At 51.1% G+C, this 24370-nt stretch overlaps 2 protein-coding genes across 13 annotated transcripts in view; both read right to left on the bottom strand.

Moving 5' to 3' along the window:
• The window catches only part of Col20a1 (collagen type XX alpha 1 chain), a 33415-nt gene extending 28002 nt beyond the window's left edge, over positions 1-5413 (bottom strand). For 3 of the 6 annotated variants that reach the window (XM_029568454.1, XM_029568456.1, XM_029568459.1), the window contains exons 1-2: positions 4150-4485; positions 1550-1660 (exon numbers count right to left, since the gene is read on the bottom strand). In XM_029568454.1, the coding sequence (XP_029424314.1) occupies positions 1550-1660; positions 4150-4318 (280 nt within the window). In that variant the 5' untranslated portion in view covers positions 4319-4485. Of the gene's footprint in view, positions 1-1549; positions 1661-4149; positions 4490-5257 lie in introns of those variants that run through there. The other 3 variants (XM_029568455.1, XM_029568458.1, XM_029568457.1) reach the window with 3 other exon arrangements.
• A 1039-nt stretch (positions 5414-6452) lies between these two features.
• Arfgap1 (ADP ribosylation factor GTPase activating protein 1) lies at positions 6453-23669 on the bottom strand. 7 transcript variants are annotated; one of them, XM_008843259.3, is made up of 15 exons: positions 23314-23668; positions 23091-23217; positions 20113-20176; positions 19541-19650; positions 19076-19247; positions 18525-18625; positions 17651-17737; positions 17085-17181; positions 14669-14725; positions 13617-13649; positions 12557-12586; positions 11721-11777; positions 11233-11292; positions 10462-10538; positions 6453-9817 (listed from the first exon to the last, which is right to left on the bottom strand). In XM_008843259.3, exons 3-15 carry the CDS (start codon positions 20170-20172, stop codon positions 9481-9483), a joined length of 1278 nt encoding a protein of 425 aa, XP_008841481.1. In that variant the 5' UTR covers positions 20173-20176; positions 23091-23217; positions 23314-23668; the 3' UTR covers positions 6453-9480. The 7 variants fall into 7 exon arrangements, with proteins under 7 accessions (XP_008841481.1, XP_008841480.1, XP_008841484.1 ...); XM_008843258.3 differs by having other exon boundaries at positions 23091-23668; XM_008843262.3 differs by lacking the exon at positions 11233-11292 and having other exon boundaries at positions 10462-10532; positions 23091-23669.
• Between the last annotated feature and the right edge of the window lie 701 nt (positions 23670-24370).

Raw genomic sequence — 24370 nt, 5'->3', positions numbered from 1 at the left:
CCCTGCACCCCTGGCAACAATCTTCACTGACGTATACCAACTTGAACCTGACCAAACTCCAGGATTCCAACTGCTAATCTGCAAATGACACAGGGGAGAGAGGGGCTAGTCAGACAGCAACACGAAGATGTCACTGCAAGACAAGGACACAGGGATCCGACTTTTCCTACAAGGAAACTCCAAGGGAACTGGAGAAAGAAAAAAAGTGTAGACAAAAAATTAGAAAAGCCATAGGAACCAAGATGTGTGGCCTCAGCCAGGTGTGTGGAACACAGCTACAATCTGAGCACTCAGAAGACTGAAGGCAGGGAATTATGAATTCAAGGTCAATTTGGATTACATAGAAAGACCCAGACTCAGAAAGCAAAACAAAACAAAACAAAATGTGTGGCCTCATTTGGAATCCCAATTAAGACTGGCTGACTGTAAAGGGTGTTTATCAGACAAGATAGAAAGTCATGGTTTTAATTTGGAGGTCCTAGGGCTGAGCTTGGGTTCTTTCTTCTAGGTGAACATACTGAAACATTTATCGTCAGAATTATGTGTTGTGTCAGATTTGCTTTAAGATAATGCAGCACAGGAGGGTGGCAGGGAGAGACAAAAGGCAAGGCTAGCCATGTGTTGTGTTAATAACTGTTGAGTTCAGGGCTGATCACACGGCTCCATCACACTGTGCTGCCTTCTGTGTATTTAAAACTTTCCAAAAAATACAACCTCCAAAGAAGTAAAAAAAAAAAAAAAAATAAGTATGTAAGTATAAGAAAAAGAAGACAAAGTGGAAGAGTGTAAATTTAAACTCAGATAAATTTGTTAAATATGAATGGATAAAATGTCTCAATTAGCCAGTGTTGGGGGGGGGTGTTGGTGGCCCACACCTTTAATCCCAGCAATTGGGAGGCAGACGCAGGCAGATCTCTGTGAGATGGAGGCCAGCCTGGTCTACATAACAAGTTCCAGGCCAGCTGGGGCTACAGGGAGACCCTGTCTCAAAAAGAAAAAAGTTTCAATTACAAGACAAAGATTTTCACATTGGCTAGAAGGAACGCCACTCCACTGTCCACAGGGGCCTGGCTGTTCACTAAGGGCTCTTTGGACCCCTCTTCATTCTGTGTTCTTTTTATCTCCCTATTCCCTCTTCTCTCATTTCCTTCTGGTCTACCTGGACTTACCTTTCTGTTCTATATAACAATATGGACGCTTACATGGATAGCTTTTCTTTTCTCTTTTTTCCTTTTGCAGTACTGGGATCTTGGTGGGTCCTGACAGACACACACATACATATAAATCCAAATAAAAACAAATCTTTTTAAAACAAGGAAAAAAATAGTTGCACTTTGATTAACAACTATGCCACTTTAAGCCAATTGTGTAAGAAAGTGAGGCTGAGCTCTGACCACACAAGACCGGCCCCTTTGCATTCGCAAAAGTAAAACTTTTTGCTTTGCCAAAGTATTTATAATTATGTAGTCATTTTCCTCAGATCCATTTCTAATAGTCCTAACAGAGGGAAGAGAAGAGGGAGCCTGGGAGACAGGCACGGGCTCCTTACCTGCCATGGGTGTCACCTGCACCAAGTAGCCAAGGCTATTTCCCTCTGCCTCCCTCCACTTCATCTGCAGCCGGTCCTCGGGCAGCACTGCCAGCCTCAGGCGGCTACTTACTGCAGAAACAGGATGGGTGGATGACTGACCTCTGACCCAGAGGTTTGAGGGGGCACAGCCCTATTCTGGAGGTCTCTCTGGGGTGTAGCCCACCCAGGTGTCTGAAGAGCCTTGGTCCCATAGAAGGGATTTTAGGAGGAAGAAACCTATGTCCTTGGGGTCCTCAATGACAGGGCCATGTTGGTAACTTCAGTAGAAGGGAGTCTAGTCCCACCTAAGGGAGCCCCACTTCAAGGAAGGCTCAGACCAGCACCCATCTAGTACCTGTGATGACTAGAGGTGCAGAGCCAAAGCAGCAGTTGCTGACCCTGCCCGGGGCCTTGGCAGCTGCCTTGGTTTCCGAGTCTTGAGAAGGCTTATAGGAGAAATGGTTGTGCTTCTGCAGATCCCTCCACCCGCCAAGGTCACACTAGGTTGACACATCCCTTGTGGAAGGTGAAAGACCCCAGCTGGGAATGTGGTGAAGGCTGTTTGCTTGTGTGCATGCGGTGTGTCTGTGTGCACTCATGCGTATGGGCACGTGAGTTATGTATATGGAGTTGCAGTTCTCAAGCTGGAGGTGGGGGTGTGATAGTGTCAGCCTGACAGAATCCAGAATCACCTGGGAGATGAGCCTCTAGGCATACCTGTGAGGGATTTTTTGATTTTTTTAACTGATGTGGGAAGACCCACCTTAATTGTAGTCTATTCTATTCTCTAGGCAGGGGATCCTGGACGGTATAAAATTGAGATAGCAAGCTGAGCTATCTGACTATAGATGCAATATGACCAGCTGCTTCAAGCTCCTGCTGCCTTGATGTCCTTGCCATGATGGACTGCACTTTGATCCACGAACTAAAATAAACCTATTCTCCCTAGAGTTGCTTTGTCAGGACTTTTACCATAGCAACAGGAAAAGAAACCAAGGTGGGGGTAATCCTGTTGTGTGTGGGGATGCCCATGGCCAATGGGGAGGAGAGCGGCAGTGGGGTCTATGCTGACCTCCCAGGAAGCTTCCGGGCTCTGCAGTGCAGGCAGCTATTTTTGGAAAATGGGGACAGATAGGCTTCTTCTGGCCTTCCCACCAGAAGCTCGGGCCCAGAGAGACTGGCAGACACAATGATCCATTCAGAAGGAGCTGGTTTCCAGATGGGCCTGGCTGCTCTGGGAGTGGCCTACTGAAAGGCAGGAATGTGTCAGGCAGGATGAGGTGGGGGCTCTAATGGGCCAGCTGTGAGCAGGGGCCCCACTCTTGCCTATGAAGAGCCTTCTGTTTCTCCCTTCTCCCAGCAGTGTTGGGGGCCTTCAGAATTTCCCTCAGGGACAGCATAGGAACATGCTCCATTCCCAAACCACAACCCACCTCCCTGCCAGCTGCCTGGACTTGTGGGCCCTGCCTTCCCAGTTGGTCTGAGGCTTCAGTCTACCCAGCGCTGCAGAGAGCTGATGAGGCCAACCTTGTCATGCAGAGGACTTAGCAGGAGGAAAAGTGGGTTTGCCTTAACCTAATCATGGTAGGTCTTACAGAATCACCAAGTTGGCCACACCCACAGTGAAGGTTTCCTTCCAGTTGAAATTCTGGCCCATGGGCTCCACCTTGGAATTCCTCTGAGCACATGGAGTGAAGGAATCTACCCATGTGATAGTCAGTCACCCTCTTGGAGGAGAGGACAGGCTGAGAAATGAAATCCATGGGGCTCCAGGCCAATCTGGGCTGGAACTGTCCACAGTGCTGTGAATGGCAGTGCAGGAAGAAGTGTTCCTAACCTGGTGGCTTAGACCCTGGTGTAACCCCAGAAACAAATTCAGATGGGTCACGTGCCATGAGGAACAAATATATCACTCCTGGGAGCTGAGCCTAGGCATGAGAACACAGGCTCCTGGGACATAGGGACTATGCCTCCCAGGAACCCACCCGAGCCAGCAGCTCCTCAAGGAGGCTTCGGCGCAGACCCTCGCCAAGTGCCTGTGTCACAAAAGATATGGGGGGGAGGACTTTCTCAGAGGGGAGAGGCTGGAGTGACCAAACAGGAGGAGGTCAGATGGAAAATTCTTGTTCCAAGACTCATGCAGAGAAGTGGAGGGATGTGCCATGACTGTGCTCCCAAAGGGGACAGTGCAAAGAGGGAGGCCGGTAGGAGGGCCCTTTCCTTCCAGGAGGTAGGAACTAGGAGTCTTGCTCTATGTTAAGCTGTGTGCTGTCTGAAACTACACTGAAAGGTTTAAAGAATAACAAAGCATCAATGCAGGAGTAAACATAGAGTGCGCCAGCAAACTCGACAAAGCAGAAGCGGAGACAGAGCACACAAAGGCTTTCCCAAGCAGAGTTGAGAGGCCACAGACCAAAGGTCAAGGCAAAAGCTGAGCGTGAAGAACCCTCTGGCTGCTAGCTTGCCTGTTGCTATAACAGCTCTGAACAGGCATTTGACTTATGGGGAAGCGTCTGTTAGGGAAGGTCAAGTGGGGCTCCTTATGTAGGGGGCAGTGTCTCCAGGCTCCCCCTCCTTACCTTGTCCCTGCCCATATGCCAGGGTGGTACCCAACCACATCCAGAGACAGAGGTGGAGGTGGGAGCCTCGGGGGCTCTTGGTGCACAGCCTGTGGGAGGAGAGGCCACGATCCTTCACTGCCCACCCACCCATCTGTCCCCCCCCTGACCAGAAAGCCATTTTCTTCATACACTCTCTTGGGCCAGGTAGGTATGGGGCCCAGAGGCCTGTGACCTGTTGTCTTGGGGATGTCGCCTAAGGCTAAAACTAGGTAAGAGTTGGAGCCAAACTGGGGTCTTCCTGTGTTCCTTCTAGAGTTTACATCCACAAAAAGATACACACAGTGGCCCCACAGAATGTCTGGGATTGGCCTAGATGTAATCCTACCATGAGGGTCCTCATGCTAGGCAAAGGGACATCCCATGCTGAATTCTGGTTGGAACAGAAGCAGTCAGGTCAGAGGACACTGGGTGGAGGCACAAAGTATTGGGGGGCCCTGGGGACCCGTCAAGAGGTTGGGAGCTAATACTTGAAGGGGCCAATGGGGAAAAGAAGCCAAGGTGACTCAGGGCCCACTGCCCAGAGGTGTACACTGGGGGAAAGGGTACAAACATGGCCCACTCTGGAATATACGGGCCTGAGGAAGAGCAATCCCTACCCCACTGAACAAAGGACTCTCAGCAGCACCTGTGTACTCAGGGTTACCTCCTGTAGGGAACCAGCTCTCCCTAAGCAGGGCTCAGTCCAGCACAAAGGCTGCAGGCTGATCACCCTGTAATATGTATTCATCTCCCAAGGAATTAAAGATCTCAATGCTACGGACCCATCCCATTTGACAAGGTGCTAGATGGATGGCTGTAACCCTCATGATCCACACTCTGACACCAGATCTTCCTACCTCAAGGCCAATGTGGTCACTGTTGAACACAAGCTCCTTTCTGCTGGGCATCTGCCCTCTGCATCCCCACAGCTCTGGGTGTCTAAGACCCAGGTAGGTATTGAGGGTGTATCTGGTCCCTCTGCTTGTAGGGCCTTAGCCCCTTTCTGAAAGGTAAAGTTGTCTCCCTCCAGTACTCCCCCACCCCCACCCCATCTACTTGGCCCCAGGGATGCAGGCAAACCACCAACCTTCTGTTGCAAGGAGAGTCCCTCATTTCCGGTCCACACTGGTCCTGCTGTGCCCACAGCAGGGCTTATAAACAGCCCCCTTCCTCAACGTCACCACTTAGCCCGCCCTTAAATCTCTTCCCCGTCCTTCCCTGCCTGCTGCTTCCTGGTGGTGTATCCAAGAATGAAATGGTGGTCCCAAAACAAAGGACCTCATTGCACAAAGGGCTGGGATCCCACCAGAAGAGAGAAGCAGGGACAGCAGGACCAACCCCTCCACGTCTCACTCCAAAGGGCCTATCCCAGAGGCGTTCCCAAGGCCACTTGGGGACAAAGGCTAGCACAAGTGGCCCTAGGCAGAGCTGATTGGTGCTGGGTCCAGGAGAATCTGTCAGCCTGCTTGGCTGGTACAGCACTCAGATCCCATCAGCACTAGAGTATATGGGGTCACAGCCTCTATTCCCTTCCTTCTCGTTTTGCCCTAGAATGGGAGCTAGTATTAAATAGGCTCAATCCCATACCCACACTGCCCCTACCTGGGACACCCCTGCACCAACCATCTTCCTGATCCACTCTCACCTGCATAGCTTAGGTAAGCTCTGCCCCCAGCACAGCCTCCCAACACATCTCCACAGTCTAGGTCCTGCCAACTGTGTACTGACTGGCCCAGCTAACCAGGCTTGGAAAACAGGCCCCCAGTTTCTACCTAAAGGCATGGTTCCTGGCTCAGCCTGCCTAGGGACTCCCATGGATCCCGGCAGTCCCAGCCTTGACAACTCCACCCTGACCCAACTCACCAATCTTTACCCAGCTCAAAGCCCTGCCTGTTCCCAGCCAGCACTGACCCCACCCTCAACTCCAGCTTAGCTCAGGAGCCCAACAGTACCAGAGCTGTACAAGTCTGTCAGCCTTTCCTCTCTTGCAGGACCCTGTAAGCCTCCCTACTAGGTTGCCCTGAGGACAGATGGGGATCCAAGCTTCCCATCCTGTGTTCCTAGACTGTAGATGACTTGTATTCCACTTAACCAAGGGTTACTAATGTCTGTGCCTGACACCTCCTCCCTAAGCGCTTCTCTGAGCTGAATCCCCTCCTGGGGACTGGGCCCTGACTGCTGCTTATTCACAGCCACTGCTCCCACCAGGCTACCCTTGCCAGGAGACACCAGGGTTACACATGGCTCCAGGCAGTCCTGGTCAATGACCAATCTGTAATCCATTCAAGGGAGGCACAGCCTGTTTATTGACACAATGCTCAGAGTTCCTAATTCCTGGTCTTAACCACGGTCAGGTGAAGGAGCTCATCCCGGTAATCTCTAGGTACATGTGTGGCACATGTACATGGCCAGATCACAGGCATCTGAGAACACATGCATACTCAATAAACCCCCTAGCTCTCTGCACTGTCCCGTGTGGGCTAACCTGTGCCTTTCACCTCATGTTGCATGAAGGTGCTCTGGAAGCCCTTACACCAATCAGAGCTCTTGCTTCTCCTAGCCCAAGAAATGGAGTGTTGTGTAAGCATACCACCCCCAACCCACTGCAACCCCTTGTGGACTAAAAACAGAATGGTCAGTCTTCCCTCTAGCTGCCCCCTGCTCAAACAAGACCCCACCTGCATGTGCCCCAGGGCCTGCTCATTCTCAGGAACTTGGGTGGTGGGGTTCTCTCCAGAGTCCCTCCACACCCTTGTTGATGCTGGCGGTCTCTGACATCTATCTTGTTAGCCTTAGCCAGGAGATGCCTGGCTATACAGCTGGCTGTGTGAGCATGGACGGTGCTTTAGGGTCAAATAGTCATGTTAATAAAGGTACAGGGTCCCAGGCCAAGTGTACTGCATGAGGTTGGTGCTTGACTGGTTGAAGCTTGGTCTTAGCCTCTAGTTAGCTACAGGGAGGGTAGACTTTAACTCTAAGGGGCCAGCTGACCTGATGGACCACCAGAAGTATGCATCTCAAATCATTCTGCTCCAAACTTCCTGCCCAAGGTACTAGCCAAACCAGTGGGCACACTGGGTTAGTACCTTTCTTTACATAACCATCAAGACTCAGTAACATTCTGAGTCTCTTAGCCACTTCATCACACCTGTTCACTAGTGCTGTCTAATCTCCCTATCCCCTACTATCAGGCTGTGGGTCAGACCCTACCCCTAACTAGCCCCAGCAGTTACTGTCCACCCAAGGCCCAGACTGAGGGCCACTGGACATCTCTTCCCCCACCTTCCAAGTTACTGGTCACCTAGAACAGCAGCTCAGCCCCTTGTTAGGTTAGCTCCAGTCAATGTGGCCTACAGTGTAATGAGGCCTCCCAGGAGGAATGGGAGACAGTTGGCCTCCCCTGGACTGTCAGGTCACCTCTCTGTGCCCCCCAATAATCCTTGCCTCTCTGGAGTCCAATCCAAAAGTGCCTGCCACAGCTGTGTTCACCTGTGCCCAAGGGAAGCAGACCTCTAGGGTGTTTGTGGGATGCTGTCTGGCAAGCATCTCATATAAAGGCAAGAAACAGCCAAAAGCCCTGGCACCTTGCCCTGGGGTCCCCATCCATCCTCTTGTGAGAGGTCATGGATGTAGTCTAGAGGACTCCATGATAAGCTGCTAAAACAAGCCTTGAAACATGCAATCTTTCCATTTACTGAATATAGTACCAGAGGGAGCTGGGGCCATTCCCCACTCCCAACATGACCCAAGGCAAGCAGCCTCCAGATAAGAACCAAGAGTAGATTCCACTGCCCTTAGACCACCCAACCTCATGCTATTTTGCACCTACTGAATCAGGTTCTCAGGTCTAGGGATATACCAGCACCCAGTAAAGGTCCCTCCTTCATGCTCAGCTCCCCTTGGATTTTGACCGGCCTTCTGTGGGCTCCCATCTACCCCTGTGGCTTCTCACCCTAAGCCTGACTTCTGACCTTATCCACCTGTGGCTGCTCCCTCAGTGACCAGTCCTAGGTATCTCCACTTGCCTGCCTGGCTCAGAAATGTCTTGAGACCTGGCCACTGAGAAGTAGCCTGTCCACATGAAGAGAAGGCACTCAAGAGGGCTCCCCAACTAAGGACCACCTATTTGAGAGAACCATAAATAACCAAGGTGGGCCAAGCACAAGCCTTTGGACCCAGATGGCTCCCAGTGGTACCATAAACAGCTCAACCCCAGCAGGTAGGAGCAAACAAACCACACGGAGCTTCAGGTCATGCACTGCTGGTCAAACTGAGGGTCAGACAGGAATGGGTTTAAGGAGACAGAGACCCAGCTGGGCTCTCCAGCCATAGCACATAGCACTCAGGGATCCAACCACTGACATCACATAGTAGACCTCATCTGCAGTGTTCCGTAAGTCCACAGGGTCAGATAGGGCCGGCTGGAGGGGCAGCTGCATGCTGAGCAGACAACCAGGTGCACTCACCTGCGTCTGACCCTGCAGCACCCAGGGTAGAACAAAGCCCGGGCATAACACACGGCAAACTGCCTATATGGAGGGTCCCCGTCAGATGCCCTGACCCTGGTAGTGGTCATCGACTCATCAGGCCCACCTTCTCATGCTCATGCTCCCCAACACCAGAACAGGAGGCAAATCTGCGGAGACTACTCCCAGCCCCTTTCCTTTTTTCCTCATGTCTGAGCTGTCCAGGGTTGGTCAAGTTCAAGTCTGGTGTCCAGGGAGAGCAGGAGCCCATGTTGCCACGTGTGGCCATCTGTGGCGGGTTTGTCCCATCAAACTGAGGACCGAACAGGCTGATGCGGGGAAGGCAGAGGGTCACAAGGAGAGTTTCACAGCACAGGCCACAGGACGTGGACTTGGGTGAGGGTGTTGGTGGCAGTGCGAGCTCCAGTATTGCTTCTGTCATTTCATTTCCAGCTTTAAGACTCCAGGCATTTTCTTCAAGAAGAAAAAAGCAACTAGAGCAAATCTTTAGTTTTTAAGACATTTCAACGAAAGCAGACGTCTGGCTTGGCTGACAACATTATACAGGGCTGCAGTCTCAGCCCATGCTGAGGCTGCAGAGACAGTGCCTGGGTCCCAAGAACCCTGAGTCCAGCAAGGCTGCTCAGAGGACCTGAGAGGCAGGTAGATGACATGTCCCCTGAGGCCTTGGAGAAAGCCACCCTGCACCAGGCAGGCAGCACCGACTCAAGTCCCGCCTGAGCCACTGTCTTCACACTGAGATCAAATGAAGGAGGAACGAGAAGGGTAAAGTGCAAACACAGCAGTCACCCAGGAGGGCTGGGGCCAGGGTGCAACAGGGGCCTTACCAGTTCTGGTTGTCCCAGCCCTCGTCGACAGCTGTGGATGGTGCCGCCTTCTTGGTGGCCTTGGCCCTGCCCTCCCCACTGGCCCCCTCCCAGCTCTCCCAGCCATCGCTGTTGCTGTTCTTGTTGTTGGATGCAGAACCTGAGCCCCACACATCCCAGCTGTCTGAGCTCCTCCTCCCTGTTGAGGCATCTGCGCAGGTCCAGCTGTCACTGCTTGGGGACTTGGCCTTGGGAGGCTCAGCACTCCCGAAGGTCTCCCAGAAGCTCTGGTCTATGGTGCTGTTCTGGAAGTTGTCCCCACTGCTGTTTTGGTAGCTGTGGGCCTCTAGGGGTCTATACAAAGAGGGAGGAATTCTCAATAGTCACAGAAACAAGATACTTGTGCTGCCTATGTCCTTCAGGGTACCCAACCTGCCCAGGTCTGAGGAGTCCTAGAGAATAAGCCCCAACATTCCACAAGCCTAGGTCACATTTAGAACCCTAAACCCCCATCACTGTGTCCAGTGCCCACAGAAGACTCATGTTCTCTACCTGCCTGGACAGAGGTTGCCAGGCCCTGTGAAGCACTTCCTGGCCACTCTGATGGGTAAGAGTATCCTACCAGGAGGGAGAACTTTTTCTCTTACTTCGTAACAGAGTAAACTTGGCCTTGAGGTAAGGCTCCACCCTGGTATCAAGGGGATCAAAACTTTCAGAAGGGACTGAGTGCTCCCTGCTACTTCAATCCACTTTCATCCATCACAATTTCTAAAATGTCCAAACTGGAGCATATTTACTAGAGCACTGAAGAAAAAGAATGCAGCCTTTTGCCCATGAGCCAGGGGCCCTGGCAGTCAGAGGGTGAGAGGGCAGACACTGTACCCCTTTGCCTCTAGTAAAGGCCTGTGTACATAGTTCTGGGTAGACTGTTGGACCAGAACACTAGCTATCTCTCTGGGAGCCCAAGGGACACAGTCTGGGGTAGGGACATGGCTTACCTATCTGAAGGATCTTCAGCTTTTCCAGAAAAGAAGGTGGTGACATCACGCCATCCCTTGCTGCCAACTCCCTGGACCTAGAAGAAGACATGAAAAGAAGCTGGGGCCCCACTCCAAATAGCACCTCTGGTTCTGACACAAACAGAAATGGATGGTGCCTGGCTGAGAAAACCTGGACAAAACTTTGAAGAGTGTCACATACAGACACACGCCACACATGCATGCACAGTAACAGCAGTGGTGCTGAGGCCACATAAGATGTTAGCTGCTTGGTTTGCTGGGAACAGCGCTCCCTGCCTTCCTCATGCAGAAGTATCTGCTGTGACAGATGGGACAATAGCACATGGAGAAAAGGTATTGCCTTCCCATGTCACAGTCAACATTTTGGTGGTGAGCTGTAGGTCACCACAGACCTTGTGCCCAGCAGGAGCCCAGCAGGTATCCCACATCACCAGGGTACCTCATACTGGGAAACCCAACAAGCCCACTCCCACAGGCTCTGAGAGTGTTACAGGACCAGCAGCAGCTAGCAACAGTGTCAGCACTTCAGCATTAGCACTTACCAAGGGACAGGCCAATGGCAGCAAGACAGAGGAGAAACAGGTTAGTAGCTGCCGAGTCCCCACAAGCCAAGCTGTTTCCATATTCCTCAAACCCTCAGAAACCAGAGGGCAGGGGCCACTGCCACAGCTGGCTCAGGCCCTTGTGGAGCTCCAGTGCCTGGAATGTGGAGACTGGCTTTGGCTGTGTTGCAAGTCAAGGTGGCCCTACCTTGGATGCCAACTGAGAGACCCCACTGGACACATCATCAAAAATCCTTCCCTCTTTCACCTGCATGATTTAAAGAGCATCATTAGGGGGACTGAATCTTCAGAGTGCAGAGAGACCTGTCACACTAAGTTCCTCCAGATAGTCCAGCCTCACAAGATCTCATCACTACAAGGAAGACCCCGTGCTTTCTTGGACAAACTATCTGCTACCAGGGCTTCTGTTGTGAAGGAGGATGGGACTGGTGATCCTTCCCAGGGCTTACATCCTTCTGAAGAGGACTGGTGTCACTGCCCATCAACAGAGTGGAACAGAAGGAAGAACAGGCTCGGGGAGGCCCTTTAGAGCTTAGTGGGAAGACTGAGGGGCCCAGGGCTACCTGGACTAGAGAAAGGTAGAGGCGGGGTCTTGCTGATCCCAAACACACCCATCTCCCAAGAAATTAAGGGCTCAGTGAGATGAGCACCTCAACTGTTGGGTGTTACCCATACCTTCTCCTGTGCAGGCTTGAGGACATTCTCATTCAGGCTGTGGCCCAACTCTGAAGCCTGTAGAAAGGGATGTTGCATGAGCTTCACACAGCAACATTCACTGCTAGTCAGTCATCACAGGGCAGCACAGGCTTTGTCAACAGAAAGGAAGGCAGCAGGATGTGGATATGCATGGGGAAGCAGGGTCCCAGAACTGACACCAGAATGGAGGAACCATGAGGTGAAGGAAGCTCCCTCACAACGGTTATAGCAGTTTTGGCTCCAGATCACAAGTCAGAAGGATGTGCTTACTGACTGCAAGCACTTGCCCCGCCATTCCCCAGAACAGGTACTGAGCTTTACCTGAAGGAGAAGGAGTCTGCAGGGAAGGATGGGTGGAGGGATGGGGAAGAGTTTGGGGTAGAAAGGCAGAGGGGAAAGGCACAGCCTTTCCTGCCTGGTTCCACCACACAGCGGCCATGAAGCTATGAAATACCTATGGACATGCTCAGGCCTTCACCTCAAGGCAACGTCAGATGAAGGAGAAAAATCCTTAACATAGGAAGGCACCTTCTGAGCAGGGTGTGATTCCAGGAGTTACCTGGTTTGAGATATTAAGGCATGAAATGAAAACTGAGCTAAGCAGCCCTTCTTCCCAGGTCTCCCCAGGCCCAGCTGGCCTTGCTCTGGCAATAGCTGGACTGTGGATCTTGGGGAAGATGAGCTCTCCATCCAACAGGCCAGGGAGGTACAGGTGCAGCACACAGGTGACCAATGCATGAGGGGAGACACAACTGGAGCAAAGCACATTCTCAGCATATGCAGGGCAGCATGCACCAGCAGGCGCAAGGTTTTACCGGCTCTGGCTGCTGCTTGTAACCCCAAAACTTGACCCAGATGGCATGAAGGCAGTTACAGAGAAAAAGCAGGTGGTGGGAGCAGGGTTAATAACACCCAGAAGCACTAAAGAACAAACCCTTCACCTGAACTTTTTTTCTTTTGGTCTTTTTGAGACCGGGTCTCCCTGTAGCCCCAACTTGCCTGGAACTTGCTATGTAGACCAGGCTGACCTTGAACTCACAAAGATCCACCTGCCTCTGCCTCCCAAGTGCTGGGATTAAAGGTGTGTGTGTGCCACCAACCCTGGCTCTGCCAGGATTAGAGCTGTGTACCACCACAACTATCTTGAACTGTTTCTAATGGCTGCACCAGACCCACAACAGTCTGCTTCAGTTCCTGGCATTGGTATTTCTCTGTTCTAAACTTACCACAGTCTAGAACCCATGATATGCCTCAGAAGCCTGACTTAGAAGTTCCAAGGCAACCAAGGAGGTGGATCGCTAGGGCTGCAAGGTGGGAAGTGTTCAAATGTAGAGTGCTGTAGGCCGCCGCAGGGCCACATGGCCTGTGAGAACTTGCCTCCTCATGCAGGGCACAGGACAGGTCCTGAAACCCTACCCACTGCACAATGAAGGAGAGTCCACCAGAGCCCTGAGTACCTCCTGACAACTTACACTCAAGTTTGGAAGAAAAATCAGCAAGCCTGAGGCTGCCACAGCTCAATACACACAAATCAAGTCACCCAGTGGGCCTGTGGTGACACCTTTCTCAACCAAGCAACTCAAGGCTGAAAGCCACGGCCTACACAATCCTTTCCATACGAGGCAGCTAGGGCACAATGGCTTCATGCCTATCACTGGCTATGGTGGACAGGAAGGCCCTGAGCAGCAGAAGCCTCTTGTTCTAGCAACTGCAGGCACTGAGGTAGCCACACCGATGCACGAGGGCAGAAGAAGAGCACTTCTGCACTAGGACCTGGGCCTGAGCTCCCAGCCCAGGGCACTTCTAGACACTCCATGTGACATCAGACTCAAGAGTTTTAAAACGTATCAGGGGATAAAAGCTTCCTCTTTTTACCTTTTGGCTTGCTTGGGATCCAAATTTTGTAGCCTAAAAGAAAAAAACAAAAGGAGAATTTTTCAGCCAAAGATCTTAACCCTGGTCATAAGGCTTCATTCCTGTGAGGACGGGGTGGGGTCAATTCCAGGACTCATTCCTAGCAACCACCCACAGCTCTGAGAGGCTAAGTTGCTGCAGGGAGGCCTGCCTTGGCAGATGCTGGGATAGGTAGACAGACTGCTAGGGTTAGAATACACTTGGGCCCAGTAGCTGCCCCAGGCTCTACCTGCCTAACATGGGGCAGCTCAGTACCCAGCACATCTAGACATGCAGCTGCCTGGCACCCCAACTGCTGACACGCGAGGAAAGACAGACCTGTCTATAGATGCCTAGGCTTTTGGAAGGTAACCAGATCTCTCCTGGCACCAGCCTTTCTAGGGATGAGGAAACACAGACCTAGGGAGCAGCCAGCAACAGCTCCATAGCAAATGGACAGGGAGAGCAGATTCAGTGGCTTCCAGCTTGTCTGGATGGCTGTGGGCACTGCTGGTCTGTTTGCTCTGGGTCAGTGGACCAAGCTACCTCTATCCCTGTTCCTCTTAGGACCATGGCCACATAGCCCAGCCCCAGATCCCAAGTCATTGCTCCTGGCAGTACCATCTGACTTCCCATCTGTGCCTGCCAGGTCACTGCCAGAGCCAGACATGCTCCCCATAAAGCACAGTCTGTCCCAATTAGACCCTTGAATTCTCCTTTCATTTTAAGCAAAAGTGAGTGAGCTAGGAGCTAGGGTATTCCAACACTACTCCGAAGACCAGGAGGCAGAAATTCAGGCACCAGTACCCACCATCTATTTTCTAGGGATCCAGTCTATCCCCACCGTCATGAGGGCACATCAATCTCTGCAGACAGCTTATCTCTGACACATAAGAGAAATAACTTCTGCATAGCAAGGGCTCTTTGGCCATCCTGCAGTGAACAAAGGCTCAGGCCTGTCTGCTAGCAGGTGGAGACCTGTGTGTGAAAGGACCCTAAGCCAGTGTGGAATGGTATGAATCTCAGTTACTTACGCCCTCCTTAGCTGCAGAGGCAAACTTGCTCGCCCCAGTTGTAAAACTGCTCCAGCCCTAAGGAGGCAACAGAGAATCATTGGGCATGGCTTTCCCAGACTGTTTGTGCCACACCCTTGATACTTCAGCACAGGAGGGCTCCACAGAGGGCATCTCTAATCCCAGCAACTCCTATGAACAGCCAGAGGCAGCCAGGTGCTGCAGTATCCACATGCCCCCTCACCAGTTGCAGCATAGTCTGCCATCAGCACTGTCCTTCCTAAGACGAAGGACTCAAACACCAACCCTGAGCACAGGAAGGCTGACAGGCCTCATGGCAGACACACAGGGAGTCTGCTGAGCTAGTTCACTTCTTTACTTACTCCTCCCTGCCTCCCGCAGACGAACAGATAGTGGGTAGGCAGGGGTCACAGGCCTCCCTCTAAATTTAAGGTTACCCCCCCACACCTGCTAAGGTACATTAATTCTACTTCACTATAGAAATACCTCACTTAAATTACACCTGGCTCTTTCCCCTAAAGGGAGTGTAGAGGAACCCTACACTCTAGGAGACATCTGTTTTCAGTTGTCTTCCTCAGAGGACATCAGCAGAAGGCGGAGAAGACAGATTCAAAACTAATGGAAAGGGACTATGAAGAAAACTCCACAACAGGCTTTAAGCTTTTCTGCCCTCAAGAAAGACAAGTGTAACCGCAGGAAAAGTGACTGCAGCCACCAAAGCCTTGTATGTCACCCTCCCAGACCACTCTACACGCATGCTGAACCTCCTAAGAGCTAACAGTGGTGCTCTTTGGGGGCAAAGAGGGCAGTTTTAAACAAATCTTTGTTTTTGAGACAGGCTCTCACTATGTACCCAGGCTGGCCTCAGACTTACAATTCTCCTGTCTCAGCCTTCCCAGTGCTGGGACTACAGGTGTGCATTACCATGCCCAGCTTTAGTTTTAAAAAATGTTTTAGCCAGATGTGGTTCATGACTTTAGTTCCAACATTCAGGAGAATGAAGCAGGCCAGCCCCTATATGGGTTCTAGGATACTCAGGGCTACAAGGAAAAGCCTATCTCACCAAAAAATAAATAAAGAAAAATAGAAAAGAAAAAGAAATTCATTCACTGAGGAATAAATGTTCATGGTTTAAAGAAGGCAGCATCAGTCTCCCATCTGTGCCTGTCAGTCCAGACTCTGTGCACACAGGCCATAGGTAAGAAAGCAGACTCCTTTGTTCTGTCCCTGCTCACACAGGGCATCCACCCTCTTCTGCACCCAGCTTATTTGTACTTAGTATATTCTGAGGATTTGGTATCAGTATAAAAAGCCCTTCCTCATCTTTTCACTTGTAGTATCCATGAATGAATGCCACTTCACAGCAACCCCTGCTGGTCCCTCAGGGTGCTTGCAATTGTGATTACAGCAGACTACAACACAGAAAATAAATAGCCTAGAAAAGTTTAGTTTCCTTGGAAAAGCAAGCCCAAAACATCTGATCTGGAGCTTCCAGGTGACCAGAAGTAGCCCTGAAAACAGGCAGATATCCTCAAAGCCAAACACCACACTGTAGGAGAGGGCAGCACTTGGGCAGCCCTGGGTCCTGTCTCTCCATAGGCTCTGTCTCCAGGGTTGGCCTACCCAGCACAGGGGCCAGGAGGCTGGGTCAGCTTCCCACTGAGCACAACACATGCCCTGGAAAGGACAGCTATGCAGGCTTCATCAAAAACCTTCAGTTCTGGAACTGGAGAGATGGCTCAGCACTTAAAGAGCACTGGCTGCTCTTGCAGAGGACCCGGGTTCCATTCCTAACACCCACGTGGTCACTAACAGCCATCTATAACTTTGGTTCCAGGGGAATCCGACACCCTCTTCTGACCTCTGTGGGCACTGCACAACATGGGTGCACTGACAAACATACAGGCAATACACTCATACACATGAAATAAAAATAAAAATAATAAAATATATTTTTTAAATATCTTCCGTTCTTTGAGGACTCTACCTTGGCATATATTTGAAATATATGTTTTACGGCCAGAGTTGCTAAGTGGCTGAATACATCTGAACTATGAACAAAGCAAGTTACTTTTTTTTTTTCTTCTTTTTCGTCTTTTTGAGACAGGGTCTCCCTGTAGCCCCAGCTGGCCTGGATTCACTATGGAGACCAGGCTGGCCTCGAACTCACAGAGATCTGCCTGCCTCTGCCTCCCGCGTGCTGGGATTAAAGGCATGTGCCACCATGCCCAGCAAGTTATATTTTTAAAAGAGAACTCTTCACTGAATGTACAAAGGGTCCTGTGATCAGACCAAACAAAGAGCGAATACCCCAGGACTGTCCACACTGCCATAATGGGTCCTCCCTGGTTAGTACTAGGCAATCTCTCTGGCTAGGTCTGCCACAGGGCACTCTGTACAACCTAGGCATCCTTACCGAGTACAGGGATGACATTGCATTGTTGAGAAAGTCGTCATCTCTCTTTTGAGGTGGTACTGTGTTCCCAAACCCCACATAGCGATTTTCCTGTGCCCTAGAAGGGAACAAAGACACACCAGTCTCGGTCACAAACCTTGCCACTCCTCAACCACGATCCTCACCTCCACAGGAGGGGCCACCTCCCCATCACAGGACACTGCATTTGTGACAAGCGGCACAAAGGCTATGCAGATACTTTCCATCACATCACCCGAGTGTCCCCAGCAAGACCCAAACTTAGTAACTGGGGTTACTGGAAGCATCAAGCATCATTTACAGACCAGGCAGATTCCAGGAAGAAAATGCATTGTCTTTAAGTATTGGATTTTCTCCACATTCAAACCTGGGTTATCTGGGCCTTGCCACAATTAGACTCTGGGTTATACACACTGTGAAAGCACACAGGAAGAGCAGGCCCACCTCATCCTAAAGGAAAGAACCCTAACCCAAGGGACTAAACCCCTGCAGTGTAGCCAAAGATGCCCCCAGCCAACTGTCACTATCTCTGGCTTGAGTGACCTTACCCCTGATAGGAGCCCAGGTCATCATTCAGCCAGTCTTCGAAAGCCTTGTCCCCAGATGCAGTCACATTCTGTGGCTGCCCAGAGGGTCTGAAATGGAAAACAGAATGTCAATGAGGCCAGCACTAGGAGGTGTGCAAGGCCTCAACACCACCAACTGAAACCACAAGGTCTGTGTGGCAGGGGCCTTCATATAACATCTGAAGTCAAGCTAGTACCAGCTCTGGCCCACGGGATGCTTGGACATAGCTGCTGAAAGTTCAGGAGTTCCCCACCTCACAGCCTAGCAGCATCTGACAGTGGGTTCTGTGACAGCCAGGAAAGGCAGCAAGGGATCAGGGTCAGGAAATAGGCTTAAGCCATTGGTGACAGGAGGACCTTCTGATCAGGTCCTGCAGGACATGGGGACAGAGGAGGTGTTGTCACCAGTGCACAGTAGCTTCCTGTGCCCCATTCATTCGCTTTCAGTCTCCAGAGGGGATTTTCCCCACAGTGGAACTTGGTGTGTGCACCAAGGACCTGCACCACCTTGGGGCCTGCACTATGGGATGACTCACGAAGTGACCATATGCCAAAAAAACACTACCTATATTCCCAGGCTGCTGTTCTTGGGGCTGCATGACACACCTGCCAGAAGTGCCAACCCTCCCACACATGGGGGATGCTACTTATTTCAGATGTATCTTCACTGAGTAGATAGTTCTTCATTTACTAAAAGTCTGTACTGTTTCCATAGTTTTAAAAAGCTATTTTTCACTCTGATCTCAGGGAACAGCTCACAAGTGGAGCTATTTCCACGAGTGGTAGAAGTATGGTTTCTATGAGCTACCACTAAAGTGAGGCTAGAGTGGAGGTCTGACCAGGCCAGAGGAGCTACCGGTGGGCAGTGGACTGCAGCATCTTGGGCTGAGGTGGAGTCCAGTTCTGGGCAGGTGATGACTCCAGAGACCACTCTTTACCTTCTGCCAGAGTGGCAACCTAACAAAAGGACCCAAAATAGATTAGGAGGTGTACCATCTACTCAAACACATCCAACCCCAAATGCCAGTACTACTGGGCCATAGACCAGATCTCCCACAAACTGTGAGAATAAGTATTAGTTACTGGCCAGCGTGGCTCCAACTTCAAACATAGAAGGACTCCTTATTTGGCCCCTGATCTAAGGGCTGCCTGACTTCTTAGAGCCTCTGTAGCTAAGCTATCTTAAGAGGAACCATACTCACTGATCCATTTTTCCTTTTAATTATGGGCCATTTACTTTCCCTCTGGGCAGGAAGAACCTGACCTGGATGAGGCATCCACAGATGTCCCAAGTGAGAAAAGAAACCTGCCTCCCAGAGCCACTAAAGCTACATTCTGGCCGCCATGAAAGTACGTACATATTTTGTGTGTGCATGTACGTGGGAAGCAAGGTAGACCAGTCCTTACTTGATCCCTAAAAAGTGCCGCAGCTCTACTACTGTACTTGTCCTGTAAGGACCAGTTGGGCTCGTAGTCCTCCTGCGCCTCCAGGAATTCTCGGAACTTCGCATTTCCACCAGCCTTCATCTTCTCCAGTTCGATGTCCTTCCATTTGTCCATTGTAACAGAGCGCACAAAGCTAGAAACCAGAGGACTGATCAGATTGCCAAGTATGAGGCTACCCAGTAGCTTTCCCATCTAGCTCACATTCTGAGCCAGAAATAGGTGCTTCCTGTGGCAAGCCAGAAGCCAGAAGCTACATGGAGACAAGTTGGCCAGCAGCTGACAAGCCTGAACACAGTGTTAGTGGAGTGAGGGCCACTAAAGAAGATAGAGAACAGCCCCCAAGCTTCCTGTCAGACAGGAGGTCCCCGCAACATGGAGAGTAGAAGAGACACGGGATCTGCATGGACTGAGTAGCAGGACACTGACCTGAGGTGCACCCCAAGCCCACGGTGTCTCCCGGAGCATTCCAGGCAGATCCAGATGCCATAGGTCACGCTGACCCACTGAGGATTGAATGCACCACACTCAAAGCAAACCTGCAAAGGGGAGCCACATACAATTCACCAGGCAGCTCAGGGCAGTGTTAGGATCCCAAAGACCCAAAAGATATCCCAAGAGGATGCAGAAGAGGGGCTGGCCACATGTGCAAGGACTAGACCAAAGAGTTAGTGCCAGTAAGTCTGACGGGACTGCTCAGGTTGGCCAGAGAATGTGGGTCTAGGGCAAAGCTGGGGGTGGCAGAACCTGCTCAGAAATTGGTATGAACGGAAAGAACTTATCATGTGAGAAAAAATTCGAGAAGGAGACTAAGCATTTTCAGCACAACCTGAGCAGCACAGCAGGATCCCCAGTCCCTACAGCTACACCAATGACCACCAAGAACAGCTGGTTGCACCCCTACAACGCTATCAGCCCCTCCAAGGAGACACAGACCCACACTGCACCTAACACTAGGACATAACCAGCCCACCAGGCCCAGCTCGAAGGCAGACACTCACATTGTTTTCATCTTGCGCCCTGACTTCTTTAAGAACTTTTCTGGTTCTTGGGCTGGCCATGTTGCTACAAAGGAGGAAAAAAAATCTTTACAAGGGGTTACTAAGTACGAAAATGAACCGGTGGCTCAAAAACATTACATCATGCTAATATGACATCATCTTCTACCAGGCTGCTCTAAAGGGACAGTGGGACATGCTGCCCTCGGGCAGTGTAAGAGCCACCTACTGAGGAAGTGCTTCTCCTCATTGGGGAGGCTCCAGGCCACAGCAGCAGTGATTAGGAATGCCATAAGTAAGTGTTCAGCCACTGTGTGATGAAAAGCCCTGTCATTTAGCAGTAAAACTCACAAGGGGTAGCCTTACAAAGCACAAGAAGATGGGCTGTTATCTGTTTCCCTGCCTGAAAGGGAAACACTGTGGTGGGGAGGAAAGCATTCTACACTCCCCACCATTCCTCTAGCTCTCCAAGTTGGTGTAGAATGTCCTCGGACTGTGACAAGGGGCAAGGAAGCGTCCCTGGCAATGGTGCTGGGTGGTATGTGACTAGATCCTCTGTGGGGCTATCTGAAGGATGAAGGTGAGCGAGTGCAGCCATAGGAAAGGACAATGGTTCCGGACCACCAGATCTGTCACTGCGAGGAACAGGGTAATTGGTGGGGAGAGCAGCAAGGAGGCGCTCCTTCGTTTCCTTCTTTCTTATGTGTGCATGTGTACCCAAAAGTAGAGGCCAGAGGACGACAGTGAGTGTCACTGTCTACCAATTTCCACTTTGTTCCCTTGAGATACTGAACCGGGAGCTCACCATTTCAGCTAGGCTAGCTGGCTAGTGCGCTCCTGAGATCTGCTTGTCTCTATCCCCCAACACTGGGGTTACAGGCATGTCATATCTGGCTTTTATGTGGGTATTTGGGAATTCAACTTAAGGTCTTCATGCTTGCACATAAAGTGTTCTTACCCACTGAACCATCTCCCTATCCCTTATAAACTAACCACACTGTTTCTGCCTATACCTGCACTGAGGGGACTGGAGGAGGACCTCGGGCCTCTAGCCATCTCCTTTTGCCAGCCCACCAACATGTGGTCTTTCCAGAGTTCATCCTTCTTAATGGACCTACCATATGCTGCTCCCTCTAACCCACAGGGCAGTATATATACAGAAAGTGTAAGTATTCTCTTAAGTGACAGAAGCTATAGGTTTTCAGTACTGTCTCCTGATCGCTTTCCATTTAAGTCTGCAGAAAAATGGTGTTCACCAAAAGGAATTTTGACTTTCAACCTACCAATTCTCCTGCATCTTGACCTCTTAGCATGACTAGGACCCCTTTTAAGCAGTTTTATGTTAAGAAGTATTTGTTTCTTGGGGCTGGAGAGATAGTGCAGCAGTTAAGAACACCAACTGGTCTTGCAGAAGACCCAGGTTCAAATCCCAGCACCCACATGGCAGCTAACAACTGTCAGTAACTCTAGTCCCAGGGAATCCAACAACCTCTTCTGTCCTCCGCAGGCATTGCACGACATGGGTGCACTTACCTACATGATGCAGGCAATACATGCATACACATAAAATGAAAATAATAAAAAAAATTTAAAAAGAAGTATTTGTTTCTATAACTGTTTCAAACTAAATCCTAAGTTCTCTCTAGCTTCCTTCTACTCTGCAACTCTATGCCAAAAAAAAGTTCTAAAACTATGAACACCCAAACATAGGCTCCTGCATATAGAACTCAGGCCCTGACCTGATTTACTCAGGCAGCAGTCATCTCTCCAGGCATCTACTCACGTACAGCTCAAGGTGGTTTAGAGTATCTGGAGAGACCCTGGTAGGTCTGAGTTTACAAAGCCCTAAGAACACATTCTTCTCCAATAGCTCATGAACTGCAGTCGTCAACACCAATACAGATCTCTGCATCAGTCCTGTCACTGTCCAAAGCACTGTGCCTGCCCTCCAGTAGTCACTACCACACATCAGAAGCAAAGAAGGCAGCAGTTAGGATCAGATGAGGTAACTCTGAATTTCTGTGTAAAATAAGGCTGAAGCTACTGGAAGGAGGAAATGTGGGAAAGTAAATGCCTTGGCTTAGATTTATAAGGAACTCTCTCATATTTGGCACACCCTAGTCATCTGAAATGCTGTTTAATAACATGAAAACAAGTATCTCCTGACTTTCATCAGCACAAATACAGCTCAAAAAATGGTTCAGGAACTCTTTATTTTACATTTATTTCGTGTGTGTGTGTGTGTGTGTGTGTGTGTGTACACAACACCTGTGTAGAGGTCAAAAGACAATTTGTGGTAGCTAGGTATCTCTTTACCCTGTAAGTTCCAGGGACCAAACTCAAGTAGTCAGACTTGATGGCAAGTACCTTGACCTGCTAATCCATCTTACCTATCTCTAAGAATTTTTAAGAACTGGAATCAAGATGGAACAGTCATCCTTTAAGTAGACATAACTTCAGTAAATACTGAAGCAAATGAGAACATTTTCAGACTTCACTAAGCCACACATCAGACTACAGAGCACTTGGTCCTTATGCTGGGGCACACTAGCTGAACCTCTGAGATCAAAATCGACATTTAAGGGCATGGCTCTGCCCTAAGGCTGTAAGCATGAGGGCCAGGGAAATATATTAATCACCTCTCAGAACTGCCCAGAGCACACACAAAACCCATGTCTAAGAACAATGTGTTTCCTTGTCCTGAAGAACAAATTATTTCTGAACCACATGTAAGAGCTACCTTACCCAGGACCACAGTTAGGAGCCCTGCCTCTGCAACTGTCAACACAGTACAGCAGGAACAGGAAGCCTGGGACAGAGTAGAATTACTTCTGAGAACTGATGACCGTGGTGGCCTTAGGAGGACAACCAGTAAGCACAGTTCTAAATCCAAGCAAAACTGAGAAAAACTTTAGGAGCCTGGTTTTGTGTCGTCGTGTCCCCCCCCCCCCCCCCCGCTTCTTCCTTGGCAGGGTACTCACGTCAGAAGCCAAGGAGAGCGACCAAACGAGCTGAGGCTTCCTGGCACGTCCAGACAGACCTTTCGACGGTGAAAAGCAGTGGGCCTTTCCCAGCCGACTGGACTATGCAGACCGGGTGAGCAGAGTGCTGAAGGGGACACGCAGGGCCGTGTAAACACCAGGTCGTGGGGTCTGGGCTGGCGGTGGCGGGGAGGTCTGCGAGCGCAAGGGGGCTGCCACGCACCGGGATCCAAAAGTTGGGGGGCCTGCGGGCGCCGCGGGGCCGGGGGACCGAGAAATAGGAGGTCGGGAGACCGGGGGCACCAGAAGCCTGGGGAGTCGGGGCTGAAGGCTCCGGGACCAGGGGCGTCGGCGAGTCGGGGTGTTAGGAGACCGTAGGCCTGGAGCCGCGATATCGGGGACCGGGTGCACCGGAATCGAAGGACCGGAAGGCCCGGGGAATGCGGGTCCGCGAGTCCCGGGATCCAGGCAGCGCTCTAACCTGCAGACCGAGCACGGCCTCAGAGCTCGAGACAGGCAGGGCGGCCGAGCTGGACCAAAAGCCGGGATCGCCCACCAGCCGCCAGCAGCTTCCGGCTACGTCGCGCTTCGCAAGGCCTCTTGGGAGGCCTGAGGGGCGGGACTTCCACCTCCGTGCCGGAGGCCGGAAGAGCGTCCAGAGTGCTTCGCTGTGCGGTGCGGCTGTGAAGTTCTCGGCTCGCAGCATCCGAACCCTGGCGAGGCTGGTCCGGGGATGGCGGAGGAGACGGGCGGGAGCCACAGCGCCAAGGCACCCGGGGTGAGGAGCAGGGAACTAACTGCCGGCGGCCACCCGCATCTCGAACACCGAGCGGGTGGATGAACGTAGACCTTAGAAGCCGTTATGGTTAGGTCACTGGAGTTGGCTGCTAGTGGTTTTGGGTTTTGTTACTTTGAGCCATTTGTTTGCCAATCCTCATGGGTCCGTGTGACTTTCGAAGTGATCAAGAATGAACGTTTTTATTGAGATAAAAATCAAACGTACGCCGGTTGTGGTGGCGCACGCCGGTAGGATATTCTGAAGAGGCCGAGGTGGGAGGATCACGAGTTCGAGGCCAGTCTGGGCTACACATTTTAAGGGGCTGGAAAGATGGCCCAGCGGTTAAGAGCGCTGACTGCTCTTACAGAGGGACCCAGGTTCAATTCCCAGCACCCACATGGAGTCTACGAACCGTCCTTAACTCCAGTTCCAGGAGAATCCGAAGCCCTCTTCTGACCTCCGTGGCATTGCACGACACGGGTGTACTCACATACACGCAGGC

This window comes from Nannospalax galili, unplaced genomic scaffold (genome assembly GCF_000622305.1).
Source record: "Nannospalax galili isolate Female #2095 unplaced genomic scaffold, S.galili_v1.0 scaffold160, whole genome shotgun sequence".
Taxonomy (NCBI): Eukaryota; Metazoa; Chordata; class Mammalia; order Rodentia; family Spalacidae; genus Nannospalax; species Nannospalax galili.
The sequence above is the reverse complement of the archived record's forward strand: the minus strand, read 5'-3'. Positions and strand labels throughout refer to the sequence as shown.

What these genes read in the sequence shown, in the direction of transcription:
- Arfgap1 (XM_008843258.3), bottom strand. Translation starts at nt 20,172, where the DNA reads ATGGCCAGCCCAAGAACCAGAAAAGTTCTTAAAGAAGTCAGGGCGCAA. An exon ending in GACCTGGGCTCCTATCAGGG is followed by an intron (nt 17,182 to 17,650) that starts GTAAGGTCACTC and finishes GTTCCCTTCTAG; the next exon opens with GGCACAGGAAAATCGCTATG. An exon ending in ACAAGCAGCAGCCAGAGCCG is followed by an intron (nt 11,778 to 12,556) that starts GTAAAACCTTGC and finishes CCCTTTCTACAG; the next exon opens with GCTTCAGAGTTGGGCCACAG.